At 42.9% G+C, this 15253-nt stretch overlaps 1 protein-coding gene across 1 annotated transcript in view; it reads right to left on the bottom strand.

Moving 5' to 3' along the window:
- The window catches only part of phldb1b (pleckstrin homology-like domain, family B, member 1b), a 98995-nt gene extending 84259 nt beyond the window's left edge, over window positions 1–14736 (bottom strand). The window contains exon 1 of the mRNA XM_041046953.1: window positions 14648–14736. Coding sequence (XP_040902887.1) covers window positions 14648–14674 — 27 coding nt within the window. The 5' untranslated portion in view covers window positions 14675–14736. The remainder of the gene's footprint in view (window positions 1–14647) is intronic.
- Window positions 14737–15253: the final 517 nt, after the last annotated feature.

Raw genomic sequence — 15253 nt, 5'->3', positions numbered from 1 at the left:
TCAATAACGGAGAGGGATTCAGGTTTTTCCAGGAACTACTAAATTTCTGAATCCACTCCTGCCAATGGAATCACAGTTTAATCATAAATCAGCAGGTTGAATTCTCAAGCCAGTGCGCATATGTTTATGCTGGATGTTTCATCCAAAAAAGCTTTGTTATAGGAAAGTCCACCGAAAAAGTCTCCAGCCCAAAACACATTAAAGCTGCACTAATCAATATTTCATATGAACGATCAATGAAATGACTATACATAACGTAAGGAGAAGCTCATAGTGATTAACCCACAGAAAATGATCACCAGACTCTGCAGCTGCCATCAGCTCTACGGAGCGTTTCAGCTTCATAGTTTTGGTTTTAGTCAGCACCAAACAGCTGATGACTGTGATAAGCTGGTGAATATAGTGAAGCATTTAGCTGCTGAAGAGTCAGATATTTTTCTCAGGTACTGATGTAGACAAAAGCAAATCTAAAAGGGGAGTGAATAGTACATTTATCAGGTGGACACAAACATGACTCTGAATGAATGCTAGAGTTGTTTGTTAACATCTTCATGGCAAAAACATTGATTGATGCAGTTTTAAAGTCTCAACAGGTGATTTAATATTTTTTTTCAAGTGTCCTGGTGGTGATTTCAAAACTAATTGGATTAAATAAATATGAAGGTTTTAACATAAGTATGTTTTGAGGTCTGTCTGCTTTACTGACAGGTGCCTCAGCCTGTCACAGTCAGCTGTGCTGGTTGGTTGCTGCTCAGCTCCAAAATCCAGACCCTTCACAAACCATTGCTTCATTTGACAGACATCACATCCGTCTTCTTCTATACTTTGTGACATACATAAAAATATGACCCGCCCAGTGACCAAGCACCAGAGGCTGTGTGGTGCTGTGATTTCCATTCAGCCATCACAGAATGGAAATGAAAACACCTATAACATAGTAATAAAAGTAAATGTCAGCTGTCACTTCCACAGCAGCTCCTGAGCAGGGGGACTGTGCTGGGAAAGCAGTGGGAAGGGGGACTCACAATGTGGTATTCCAGTGGTATTCCATTGCTCACTGGTTCCGTTGACTTTCGGCTCAATGTTTCCCAAAGACGTGGAGCTGGACAGGCATTCCAGCCTTGCGGGTACAAAGAGGCTCTTTCAACAGCAGTAATCCTCTGGAGGAGGAGTGGGAACGCTACTGGCCTGGTGCTGCACACTGGACTACAGGATCCACACTAAGGTTCACACACACTGCATGGCCACAACACACCAGTGGGGACAGGAACATGTGTTTGTGGGTATGAGGGTTAGACTGATATATCTATGGAGGCAATACTGGGCTGTGGATATGAATGTAATATCAGAGGTGGTATTAGATAATACAGTTTGAATCATTAATCATTAAAGGTGTTAATGGGAAGCACAAGCCTGAATAGATTCTAATGTGATATTTCCAGCCAGATGTGAAAGAATATGCAGTTTTGTAGCCTAGATTCATCCCAGCCTCAAATTAAAGTCTGGAGGAAAACATCAAAAGTTCAGAAAGCTCAAACACTAACCGCAGAAACTAGTATTAATCTAACTGTATCCTCACTGTTATTATAATTAGCTGACAAAATACTTATTCACTTCAATGAAATTGTTATAAATTATTACTTTTATTATATTCAGTACGAGGGTCAGGACACCACCAAGGTTTCTCAAGAGAAATCTGAGTGGATCAGTGATGGTTAACGGTGATAATTACAGGTTTAGTTAGTCATTGCTGTTTGTTTTATCTATGACCATCCCACAACTTTGTTTGCGTTTGTAACCATGATGACGAAGGTCCTCTAACCTTATGGAAGTACTTATTTTATCCCAAACCATGATCTTTTCCTAAATCTTACAAAGTCGTTTTTGTGCCTAAATGTAACCAAACCATGACCATTACATAAGCTTAATCCCATGTTTATTACTGTAACCATGATGACAAAGGTCCAGTACACAGAGGAGGCAAACGACCACCATGCAGTCGCTTTGTTGATTTTTGAATGAAACATCGTAAATACAACCTCTGCAGCAAACAGAATTTACTGTATATCTATCTTTCACCTTCAGAAATCAACAAAATATTCAATTTTCCCAGAAGTGCCCAGAGCTTTGCTTACATTTGTAATTGTTTTATAATCAATATTCCATAACTGGACAGTTTTTATTATCAGTAAAAGTACTGATTAGTGTTCTTGATACACTAAATCCCATCACTGAAATCCTGGATATAAACAGCATGTGCAACCAATACAATATTAATTGAATTCAACAATACATATTCAGTCAGTAAAACTATATTAGTACATTATACAGGAGTTAAAAGACCAGTACTGATAAAAGCCTAATACAGCTTTTCATGCCAGCTAACTAATATGACAATTTACTGCACACGCTCCATTACTTCAGATCAGTTCAGTTCAGATGCTCCTATGTGAGTCTTGGTAGAACTGCTTCCCTAATGAGCCAACAGCTTCCTGTTTGTCCCCAAACAAACACAACAGCATGTTTCTCTCCTGCCAGCAGCCGGAAGGAGCAGCCTTAACTTCAACAGGACATGAAGTAAAACACTCCAACACTGAAACACACACATACATTTACAGTGTCACTCACCCTCCTCTCTCTCTCTTCTCTGTTGATGCTCTCCTTCACAACTTTCAGCTCATTCCAAAGTAAGCTTTAAAATCCACTCTGCATCCATATTTTAATACTTCCAAAATCCACCCGGCTTAGCCGTATGTTGGATTGAACACTGTTGGTGGTAAACTATGAAAGAAGGGAGTGACGGGGAGTAGGTGGAGGCAGGGGTGGGGAGGGAAGGGAAAGGAAGGGAGGCTGGGGGCAGTGTGGGATATCCCTTTGAGTCATGGAAACTGATCCAAAGAGCAGACATGCTTACAGACAGCCAAACAGCCCTCTGTATCTCTTTGTATTGTCCTGTCATTCAGCCTCATTACACCGTGAGGACATTCAGCAGCCTCTGGAAACACTTACTCTACTTCCTTCTGGGTCAGTCTCTGGAAAACATGCCTAATATCACCAGTCAATACACAACACAACACAACACACAGCAGTCAATGTGGCTTAAACTGTGGATCACATTTCACTGCTTTGAAACAAAATGCATGTGAGGTGAAATCCAGGACATTTTGTTATTGTGGGGTACAATGTGTTGTCGTTTCGCCTTACTCTCTGCATTCCTCAGCCCCACAGAGGAACTCTTCTCCTCACGAAGGTGGAAAGTTTAGCATCAGAAGCCCCCCCCTACCGCCCCGCCCCGCCCTGAACGTAAGGAATGCCAGATGCTTGGGCACACCTGTAGAAGATTGTCAGGGATGGATCAGACACACAGATTTTCATACAGAACTGTGTGCGTGTGAGTGTGTTTCCAAAAAGGCCAGGTGAAGATGAGGAGCAGCAGCCAAACACAATGAGATCATCCTTTCCCAGACCGATGCCTCTGCCAAATTCTGTGTTACTGTGGCAACCCCTTGGGGACAACACTGTGACGTGTGCGTATTTGTTTTTTGACGTGCACGTTCGCGTGTACGACTGCAGCTCATTCCAGCACGGCCGGTTAGATGCTGTAAATAACTGTGTTATAAGCACAGAATATCTCAGACAGTCTTTACATCTGAGTCTGTGAGTACGAGAGGAGAAAAGGCTGTCAGAGAACGAGTGAGGTGAGCAGTCTGAGAATGATTATGTCTTTGTTTTGGGATGAATCGCTGGCCTGAAGGCTTGGAGCAGATAAAAGACAAACACAATGAAGGGAGGAAATTATGGGGGAGGAAAAAAAAGAAAGGGGGAGAAATCTGCAGAGGTCATATCCCAGTCTGAGAACGACATGCATTCTGATTGGCTGCCTGTTTGGGTGTGTGTGTGTGTGTGAGAGACAGACTTGTACATGCTGCAGCTGTTAGAGAGGCAGCAGACAGTAGATTGCACAGCTGTTTGAGTGAGTAACAAAGTGCAGTGAGTATGTCAGGATAGAGTACAAGCTTGACCTACAGTAACCTCCTCCTCACTACTTCCTCCCCCGTTAGAGATGCAGTTCTGGGGGCAGTGACTGAAACAGTCTAAGACCCAACATATGATCCAACATATGATATGAAATTCAATCAAAATATGACAACTTCATATGAATTCTTATGAGTTAGCTGTTATTAAGAGAGTGGGTAAAAATAAACTGAATTAAAGCACCTAAAGTTTTTTTTAATCTGATAAGGCTGTTACAGATTACATGCTAGCATTGATCTGGAGTCATGTTTGTATTTGTTGTTTCCTTTAGCTCAGCTTTGCTCCTCACCAACTCCTAGGCAACATATCTGGCTCTTTAGCTGCTAAATGCACCATCTACACCAAGGCGTTGCCAGCTTTGTGCGTTCGGTGCTGGCCAGCTGGTGCACAGTGGGTTTATCAGAGCTTGTGTTGTGAAAACCGCTTCCAGCTGCTGCTGTAAATAACACTGAGGAGAATGGTGACAGTAAAGCAAACAGTAGAGCTGTGGTCTGGAAAACCAAACCAGTGAGCTGAAAGGTGCTAAAACGCTCCACAGAGCTGAGGGAACCACAGAGTCAGAAGGCAATTCTCTGTGGGTTTGTCACCATGAGCGATACCTTACACACGGCACACAGCCATTTCAGCACATTGCTGATTTATACTGACTGGTGCAGCCCTGAAGTGATCATCCATATAAATTTGACCAACCTGAAGGTTTGTTGTACAATCTGCAGATGACATACACATCTAAGAAGAAGCCAGTCTTCTTAGATGTGTTGCTGAGTTTCCATATATTAGCAGTTAACTTGAATTTAATGTTGTAATTAGTTTTAGAAACGATGGCCATATATTTGAATACACATTTCTACCCTGATAATCTGTGAAATGTTTTCAAAGCCATGCAAAACTTATACTGGAGGTGTCTGGTGCTTTACATCTCTACAACATTTTTATCATTTCATCTGGATTCCGACCTTTAATCATGAATTATACAAATCAGGCCAATCAGTGTAACATGCGCAAAATTCATGTGAGTCATCAGAAGGTTGATTAGAAAACTGCAATTTTAATTATATTAAAATGGAAACATATTTTTGTTTGTTTTTTTTTTGTTACATTTGTATTATCATTACTTTAAAAGTGAACCCCTCATTATGCACTCAGGTCTTGAATCGAACAATTCACTAATCAATCAAGTCAATTAGTGCAACATAAAATAAATGAACACAGCCTCATCTGTAGTACACACACACTCCAGTTTACACACGGAGGTCGATTACCACTTTAATCAACAAATAATCACCATCAGGGCCCTGATGTTGTAATTGTGTGACTCTGAAGCAAACTGGCTGCATGTACTGATGATCTGACTCCTTCTCCAAAGTTACAACCAGACTTTGCCAGCATTTCCTAATTTTTCCTCTATAAATTCATTCGTCTCCCAAGGGTCATACACTAAGCAGCAATGATACGCTGAAATTAATAGCGTATTACAGTCCTCTGGTGGTGAAAATACAACAAGACTGGTTCACTCCAGGAAAAAACATACAGCCTGATCACATTCAAGGTCACCAGTATTTGCTAATAGCAGAAGTGGAGCACCCAGAACACACAGAGGGGGCATTAAGACCCAACACAGGGGAGCCAGTAGGAGAATGAGACTGGGTATGGATAAATGTTGGGTGTGGGGGTGAGGGTGATGGGGGGAGTAGATAGAGTGCCTCTGTGCTGGCCTGATTATGCTCTTAACAGAATGAGCTCACATAACAAAGGATTTATTATCACTAGCTGGAGAGTCGCTGCAGTCTGGGAACTCTACATAGGCGTTTTCTCTGCCAGGCGCCCGAAAAATGTGGCCCGGCTCTGCTTTGGTCGGGAGGTTCAAACAACAACAAACCCTGTATGGGTCTCTCTCTCTCTCTCTCTCTCTCTCTCTCTCTCTCTCTCACTCCCTCGGCCTATAAAGCAGCCTGTGTTTCAGGAGGCCGAGAAACTAACGTGGCAGTGAGAGAGCCCTGCCTCTCACAGACCGTTGCTTCGCTGATTTCGTCACCGTCTCAAACTTATTTTCCTACATGTACAGCAACACTGTCTATCTGTGCTCAGCGGTTATCCCAGGTTATATTTACTCTATATTTGATTGGGCTTTCCAATATCACTACAACAAATGTAAATGTGATTGTGTTTTGGATTGTTTAAACTAAGAAACTTAAAAAAAAAAAAAAAAAGCATATTATTACTCTTGGGTATAAAAACTGAAATTCCTAAGCAGTAAAACACACCTTAATGCAATCCTTGATACACTGACTACTGCTATAGGTTTGCATGGTTTGGTATAACCAGTAGCTTATAGTGGCCAATGTTGCTGTGAACAGCTGATTAACCTACACTGTACGTCAGTTTGCTCACTCAGTGACTCTCATCTATTTGTGCTACTTGTCTGATAAATCTCAGTCCCATAGTCCTTCTCCTTTTAGCACTGTTTTGGTCCCCACCAACTGTCTCTACAGGTGCACCAGCAAGCTAGCTGCTAACTTTGTCTGCCACTTGGTGCCGAGCAAGTACAGTGTGTTTATGAGTGACCAAAACAATGAGCTGATAGACAAAACACTCTGAGCTGCTGAGTCAGGTGACAATTCTGGGTGGGTTCGTCAGTGAAAGAGTCACCTCTTTCACATTACACATGGTCACCTGATCCAGTGTTAATGGGAAAATAAAGATTAGTGCAGCTTTAAAGCTCATTCAGCTCTATGTGTGATACAACATGCAAATCAGTCCTAAGTGTCTCAGGCTTTACAGTGAGCAGCTTCCACCTGACAAACTCAGCCTGAACTGTTGTGACTGTGCTGCTGAAAAACCAAGGACAACACTCAACCTCCAGAGAAGTAAACATTCCCAAGATCCCACACAGGGAAGAGACAATGATCAGTTAAACTTCTGCTGAATGATTTGTGATGAAGGCAGTGAGCAGCAGGTCCATAATTAGATCTGACACCAATGTTTTGGTTCTTTCCTACATTTTCAGCAGCTTCTATACTGTGATCACATGGAAATCACAGAAATATCATTTGCAAATCATGACACAAAAAGGCAAGTCCTTTACTGCTTTAAAATCTAATTACACATTATTGACCACAAAAAAAGGAAAGAGAGCATGCACACACACACACACACACGTAACCCTAGTGTCTTGAAAACAAGCTGCCTGTGAGAAAACAACAGTCACTCTTTAATCATAAACGTGTGACGCTTCAACTTTACCTGACTGAGTGGTGGGTGTGTGTGGTGGGACGGTCCAGTAACACCACAGGACTAAACAAACACACCACTGCTGCTCATAAAGACGGGACGGGACTGCTGGTGTCACACTTCAAAAACACAAAGAAAGAGACAAAACTCTGACTGGCATCCAAAGGGGTGGCTTTCTCTGTGTCCTCTCCCTCTCTCTCACTCTGTCTCTCTATTCTGTCGTCAGGGTCTCTCACTCAGTGTCTCCTCTTAGACTAGACTCACACACTCTGTCTCTTACGGTCATAGCACACACTTGGCTAAAGCCATGTGGCCAGCACTGCTGACACACACTGTCTGGCTGCTGCTGGTCCCCTCCCTCTCACTCTCTCTTGACTCACATGCATGGTCTTTCACTCTCTCTCTTCCTTTGGCATTACTCTCTCTCTTTCTCTCCCTATCTCTCTCTCTCTCTCTCACACACACACACACACTGCTTGAACACATGTACCTCTCTCTCTCTCTCCCAGCTTTCCTGTCCGGTCAGCCTCGCCCCAACACGGCTACAGTGCACAAGGCACTCATTCTTCTGGATAAAGAAATCCTGCGTTGTTCGTGAAAACCTGCAGAAATGTTAACCTTAAACTGGACTCGCAGGTAAACAAGGTGCTGAACATGAGTGGGATACAGTGAGGGGGCAACGTCTCACTGGAGAACAGACATTTATTCTCTCAGACTGAAGCTAGTTATTCTGAGCCACATTTTCCCACATGTTCACTTCTATTACTGTACACTGTCTACAGAAGCCTTTTAAAAACTCTATGAGTGTACAAGCCTCATTCATTCTCAGCATCCAAAGTACCAACATAGCCAACTCCATCCGTTGATAAATGAAAAGCTAGTTAGCGGGCACTCAGTTACGTTTTTTTTTTTTTTTTTTTTTTCAGACTACTAGTATTAACATGGTCAAGAGCTTTAACACACACCTGTTTAATCTTTCACACGCCGTCCAAAGAAAACCATGTATCCCCAGATTTGGTGATCAGTATTTTGTCCTTTCATTTGTCACCTGTCTGCAGGTCTTGCATGATAAAATTTAATAAAATCCTCAGACTGAGGAGCTGCCTGTGCACGGCAGGATGTTGCATATCCTTTTCATGTGGCCTCATGCATATTTGTGTTCTCACAACAGCTGTGATAGATGAAGATCTGACTGAGTGCTGACTTGGCAAATTCATAGCACTGTCATACATAGAAGTCGGTTCTGGTTCTTGTTTCCACATGTTGTTGACAGGCAGCACTTACAGATTTAAGTGGACAGAGGTCTCCAGACACAGAGGTACACTGTGCCGTAGATTTCAATGGTTGTTCTGATTGGTCCACGCTGCCGTGACACTGATCGCTCCGTTGGCTCTATTCTAGAGAGGATGGACGTAAATAGAATACAAATGTCCAGACAAACTCACAAACAAGACTGAGGTCACGCAAATGTGGACGTGTACACCCACAATGTGCTGTGGTGAGTATTCTGGTGTCTGAGCTACGTTTGTTGTGGCGAAGAGTTTTTCCTGCACAGACGTGAAATAACACTAACATACTTTCTGTAAGGCTGATTCACACAGCTTAACAGAGAGGGAAAGTAATGCTGTGTTTCTGTGATTCCACAGTCTACAATAATGTATCCAGCGGTGGAGAGCAGAACCACTGCATAGCAAGTGATTCCTCTCTGAACCAACTGGTTATTGGATCTAACCAGCCTCTCCACCATGAGAGGCCACTAAACCACTGCATGCGTTTGTGTGCGTATACGCTGCATGTCCTGCTCTGGAAAAGCTTTATTCTGAATTACATGACAAACTGCACATGCCTAACATTCCTGTGAGGCTGGGTGGGATTTATCATGATTTATATGGAGTACACTCATCTGTCAGCCTAAATCACACAGCTGCTACAGAGAAAAACATCCCAACGTATTGAATCTGTTTATCCAAATGAAATTCTGATGTGGTTATGGCAGCTGCATGGGAAATCGTCTCTCTGCAGACACTTAAAGCTGCACAGAGCAGAACTGCGATAATACATCCACGTAGGCTGAGAGGAGTGTTAATCACTACTGAGATGCTTGGCTCTTAAAACTCCTTCTCTTGCTCAGTCTCCACTTTGGAAACAAGCTCTGCCTCCCACCATGACCACCTCCTCACATTCTCCACTGCTCAGCAACACTAACAACAATCTTCTTATTGCTCTAGTTCTTCCAGCAGCAGGGTTTTGTTCTCTTTCTATACCAGACATCTGTGCTCTAATATTACAACATTATATTTTCCTCAATAAATTATGACTGTGTCTTTTCAGCCTCTCAGAGTCAACCTCTGAGAATTAGAACAGACTAGGATTTAGACCAAACAGTAAATATGTTGGCTGTTAGCCAGCTAGCGTGAAGCGACTTTGTGTGTGTCTGTGTGGCAGCTTAGCCTCTGACTGATCTCAGAACACACAAGAAAACTCCACTTCCTTCTGTCGTTTTTACAGCTGTCCCACTTTTTCCTTTTGTCTTAGTATGTTTCTGAGGTAATGCTAGATTCCTAAAGCTCCAGGATAAGGGTAAATCTTTCACTCAAGTTTGAACATTTACAGCTCGGGCTGATGCTTCTTCACCTCAGTCTGCACTGCCCCGGGCAAATTAGTGTCTATTCTTGCCCGTTTGCGTCTTTCCATTGGCTTTAAACACTCACTGCGTTCCTTATGAGGAACATCTGTACACCTGCTTATTCAAGAGATTATCCAATCAGCCAACTGTGCAGCAGCAGTAAATGCAGATACAGGTCAGGAGCTGATGAACATGAGTCCACTATTTACTCTGTTTTAAGTTCTTGTGTAGTCTGACTTACTCCTGGAAAAAAAATCTGTATTTTCATCCTGACGAGACACAACTTAGATAACCTAAGCATTTACCAACTCACTGTGCTGAAAAAAAAAGCTGTTCACTGGAAACAAGGTTGATAAGGTCAGTGACACTGAACCATAACTTCTAAAACAACAAGGGCCTCAGGCTGTTTCAAAAAGCTTGACTGTGTAAAAGTGTAAATGCTGTCATCCACACTTAAATGATTCATTATGTAAGTTTTGTGCTAAACAAACAAAAACTGCACTTCATTTCTTACTAAATGCACATGTTGAGGACATCTCATTCCTCATAAAACATCTGCAAAGCCAGTTTTATTCAAATATATGTTGAATCCCTCATTGTTTACACCCAGGTTTGTTAGCTGTCACTCTTCTTCCCTGCCTCTGAGGGCATATTGCTAATCTTCTTTGCACGTTATTACCGCCGACGACCGATTAGCAGAACAGCATGAAACCGGTGGCGTGAATGTGTATCCCACTGCCTGCGTGCTCACACATGCATCTGCATCCTCCAAACAAGGATCAACAAATTAAAACACTACTCCATGGCGCTACTAGCGGTCAAAACATTCCACGGGGTTCCCACAACAACATGGAGTCACTGCGAGTGACATTTCACATTACATGTGGACATTTAATCCTTTGGTAAAACAGGAAATATTGTCACCTCACATTATCTGTTATGGGATTGGTGCCAACAGAAGCTTGGAATGAAAACTTCTCCCTCTGAGCTGAATATGTGTGAGATTGCCTTGAGCGGCTTTAATATGCATGCAGCGAATATACAAAGAGAGGCGACAAGTGCAAAGAAGACCTTAAATTGTCTTTTCTGTTTTGTCTGTATGGATAGAAAAATGCTAGCCAACATGGCACTGAGCCTCATCTGCTCATCCACGCAGTGCCCCCAGGTAACCACAAATCACTGGGGGTCAAAGGTGAATTTCTCTTTTATGTGTGTGCACACACGCACCCTCACACTTCGCATAAGCAGACGTCTGAGACAGTAAAAGCTCTCACTCCTTTCATCTTTAATGAAAAGCACATTTGGTTCGGCTCCCCTCCTCCCCTGCACCACAACAGCACCCACGCACCCATTCAAATCCTAACGCCTTTATAGAAACATACAGTGAAGCGCTGCAGGGCTGAGCTGAGGGAAGCGCTCATTATGAACATCAAAGGGCTCGATGGGCGCTGACTTGATCCGTGCAGATGATTGGAGTATCTCACTTCTTGAACAAAAAGCTTGGACGTCTCTGCGCGCCTCTGATACTGTCGACCGGGGTGGAAATTCAATTACCAAGCGATTCGGGCCCGGCAGAGGGGGAGGAATGTACTGTAAAGATTTGAAGGAAATGGGTCATCATTTTTTTGCCAGGATGTATTTGCAGTTGATGGGTGGTGGATCAGACTCCCACATGTTGCCCCCGCACCCCGGGGCCATATTTGAAGGAAGCTGCAGCTCTGTTGTGGGCCTACAATGTGCCACCAGAGAAATGTTTTATAGAACAACACTACTGCTGAGTGACTGAGTATTCCTACAATCGTTTCCCTGTCAATCTTCATGTCATGCTCCGTCTTTCAGTGCTGACATGTTGTTCCTGTTTTTGACAACGGCCAGCAGTGGTTTAATATAGACAAATGTCTGGGAGCACTGGTGTTCTGAAGGATTACTGAGAGTTTAGCTTCAGGCATCATTTCTTTAAGGTGATGTCTGAGACGGAGAACAGGGGGAAAAGCAGAACACTAGTGCCACCTAGTGCTGCTGATGTAAACTGACTCACAGCTGACAGGAGAAATCAGTGGCAGCAGCTTTACAGATATTAACCATGAAGGACGACACTTTGGGTCATTATCATTCACAATTGTTAATTTATCAAGACTGAGAGTTGACAACCAGGTCAGAAGCTCTGTGAGGCTTTATTTAAGAACTCTGTGCTAATGCCAATGGCATTCTTCACCTTTTTAATTTCACGTTCCACTTGTTAATTAGCAGTGAACACAAAGTCAAGCTGAGGCTGATGGAAATGTCATCAGTCTTGTAGGTATTAAGCCATAAACCAGTGTACTGTGCAAAGTGAAGCACGACTGGCCGACATTTCCATGCCAGACCAGGCGTGGCTAAAAATCACCATTAAAGTTAGCTGTGTCTAGTTCTTCAGCTTGTGAACTTGCTAATGGCTGCCAGTTTTAAATTTAATATATGAATGTATTTTTGCCCTGCATGTCAGTTGTATTTCCACAGCTGCAAGATGAGGTTCCCCTTTATAAAGTGACAGGAAATTTTGTATTTCAGAATCTAAATGCTGTCTCAGAGGATCTGTCCTTGTCAACTAAAAAAATGTCAAAAACGCTTTTCATTAATGAAAAGGTCTATTTAACCATTTATCAAAAAAAAACCAAAACAAAATGAAGTGAATCGGTATGTCAAAGAGATGCCTATGTTTAGGAGGAGGTGGCAGACAGAATGTAGCAGAGCAGTGTGAGGAGAGATCCAAACAAAAAGCTGCTGAGGACAGTTTGATGGTCAGCAGACCTGCTGCTGTGAACTCTCACAGAGAGGAAATTCCACATATAGATACAGAATTCATCCAACATCCAGCCTGCCTGTCTTTCTGCCATACTTTACTCTTAATATAAAAATTGTTGCGTATGAAGTAGAACCCAGTGGTTCTACAGAATCACACCTCTGTGGTGCTACAGATAAAGCTGGGGAAACTGCACCGTCTCACTATTTTTCTATGTGCTTAAGAAATCAGGAGCTAATGTGAGACATTCATTCACCCTCCACCTCTGTCTTCCACTGCTTTTGTTTACTTGGCTTCTCTCACTCTCACTTTTAGGGTACCTGACCCTCTGCCTCACTCTCTCTTTGACACACTGCCTGGGAAAAGTGTCACCTCTGAGTGGATGGCAGGAACAGCTGGCAGGAACAGGTGAGAGCAGGAGTCTGTGACTATGGACGAGACTCCGATCTCTCCCATCCACTCTGCCCTGTATCATTGGACTAAACTCTAAACTTAAAGCATGTCAGTAATTACATCCTCTCAGTTGTGACAGTAATGATATGATCATGTGATCATGATGGCTGCGACATTAACAGCAATATGTGACCCACAGTTACTCTCACACTTCCCTGATGTGACCCCTGCAGGCTCTTTACCTCCTGCAGGGACAACAACTAATCCATCAATACATTGTGTAGCCAGGTTCTACTGTGTAAAGACTCCAGACTAAATGCACTAACTGCTCCGAATACAGTCAGACTTGAATGAGAGAAACAGTATTGTTGGCAGCATAACAGAATAAAGCACAGGGAAAATAAAGTGGGGCATACATAAAGAAACTGATAAATACTGCTTTAAAAAATGTGTGTTCTATAATGTTGTAGCCTGTTGCTTTCAATATCTCTGAAGCACTTTTATTTTGAAAGGTATAATGGTGGATTAAGCACATGAAAATGTTAAAAGGTAAAATACAGAAGCATGAACATAGATGTGCTCAGTATAAGCAAAAAAGCACAGGATAGCAAAGGAATATGGAAGAAAACACAACAAGCAACATTAATGATATGATATATAATTATTTGATAGGAAGAAATGTGGCATGTTTCCTACCCAGACTGGGGACAACAGTAAACCTTTTATGGTAGTGTTTAAAGTTGGTGAGAACCAGCAGCTAAAGCTCCTCTTGTTGCTGCCCCTGTGCTGTAATTATCGCCTCAGTGTCACCACACAGCCTGAGCAGCAGGCAGCAGGTTTTCCCTTTGAACTGAGGCAGGGCTGCTGATGAAGATCCAACAGAGGCCCAGCACAGCTTTGTTCAGTCACATACTGTAGGTTTTTGTAAAAAAGGATGAGACACAAAGCTTGTGGATTACAGGTGGATTAAGAGTTATTCAACGAGGGTAAAGTGGATACAGATAGATTGGATGAATAATCTGTCAGAGGTTCAAATATTTTATTCTGATTTTTTTTATTGTCTTTGAAGTAAGACTGGTATTTTTCATCTTTTTCAGTGTATACATATAAACAGATCACAGGTCAGTCAGAGTGTTTTGTAGTTCTCTGACAGACTTTTCTTTTTTCCCCTGTTCACTTTATGATGGTGTTCACTAATTGAGAATTTCTTCTCTTTTTAAAACTGGAGGAGTACATATCACTTCCTGTGAGACAGATGAGCTTCCTCAGGAAAGAGCAACAAGCCGTTAAGAGTTAGATCACTATGTTAATCTCAAGATTGAGAGAAACAAGATGGATGTTTTTCTTCTGTGAAAATGCCACAGATTAGTTCTGTGAATGGAGCATGGGAGAGAAAACACTGGGCCACCTCTACATGTTATTAGCTTACAGCTTAAATTAAAATCTTAATATGACTCTAAACAGGACTTCTATAGAAACTAGCCTGGATATAGTGATGGTGTGGGCCGTCATCCCGCTGAATGTGTCCAAACACAATAACACAGAACATCTGTGACACACACACAGGTGAAATTTCCTACCTTGAATCGCACTTTCTTGAGCATCATCCTTGAATCCAGGTGAGACGTTTCCCAAACTTGTCCAACTCCACACTCCGTCCAGGAAAACCGCCTCCACCAGAACTCCAACCAGTTGATCCTCTTGATTCTAAACCCAGTCAAAACATCCAAACTGAATCACCGTGTGCTCTGCAGTGTGAGGTGTCTGCCCGCAGACTGTGTGTTTAACATGCCAAAGACAACAGTGTCTGCTCCAGTGTCGCCCTGCTCTCCCCTCTCCCTCTCCCTCCTCTGAGACCCTTTACAAAGCTTATCAGCCTGCTCATTCATTCGGAAAACAGACACACCCTCTTTTTATGACTGGAGGGCTGCTATTAACACCCCCCTCCTCCAACAACACCCCACAGTCCAAATATGGCCGCTGGTAAGCTCTCTTGAACTCGCCCCCTCTGACCCTTTTAAAGCCCTGCTCCTCCCTCCCAGACTCACCCTCCCACCCCCCCGCCCCCCCCCCCCTCCCTCACACTCTTCATCTCCCAGCATTTACCCATCTGTTGGGCCACAGCGTCTCAGCTCAGCATCTGACTCGTCTCATCTTCAGGGCAGTTTGGCTTCTTCTGTCCCATA

Source organism: Toxotes jaculatrix, chromosome 9 (assembly GCF_017976425.1).
Source record: "Toxotes jaculatrix isolate fToxJac2 chromosome 9, fToxJac2.pri, whole genome shotgun sequence".
In the NCBI taxonomy this organism is placed as follows: Eukaryota; Metazoa; Chordata; class Actinopteri; family Toxotidae; genus Toxotes; species Toxotes jaculatrix.
The sequence above is the reverse complement of the archived record's forward strand: the minus strand, read 5'-3'. Positions and strand labels throughout refer to the sequence as shown.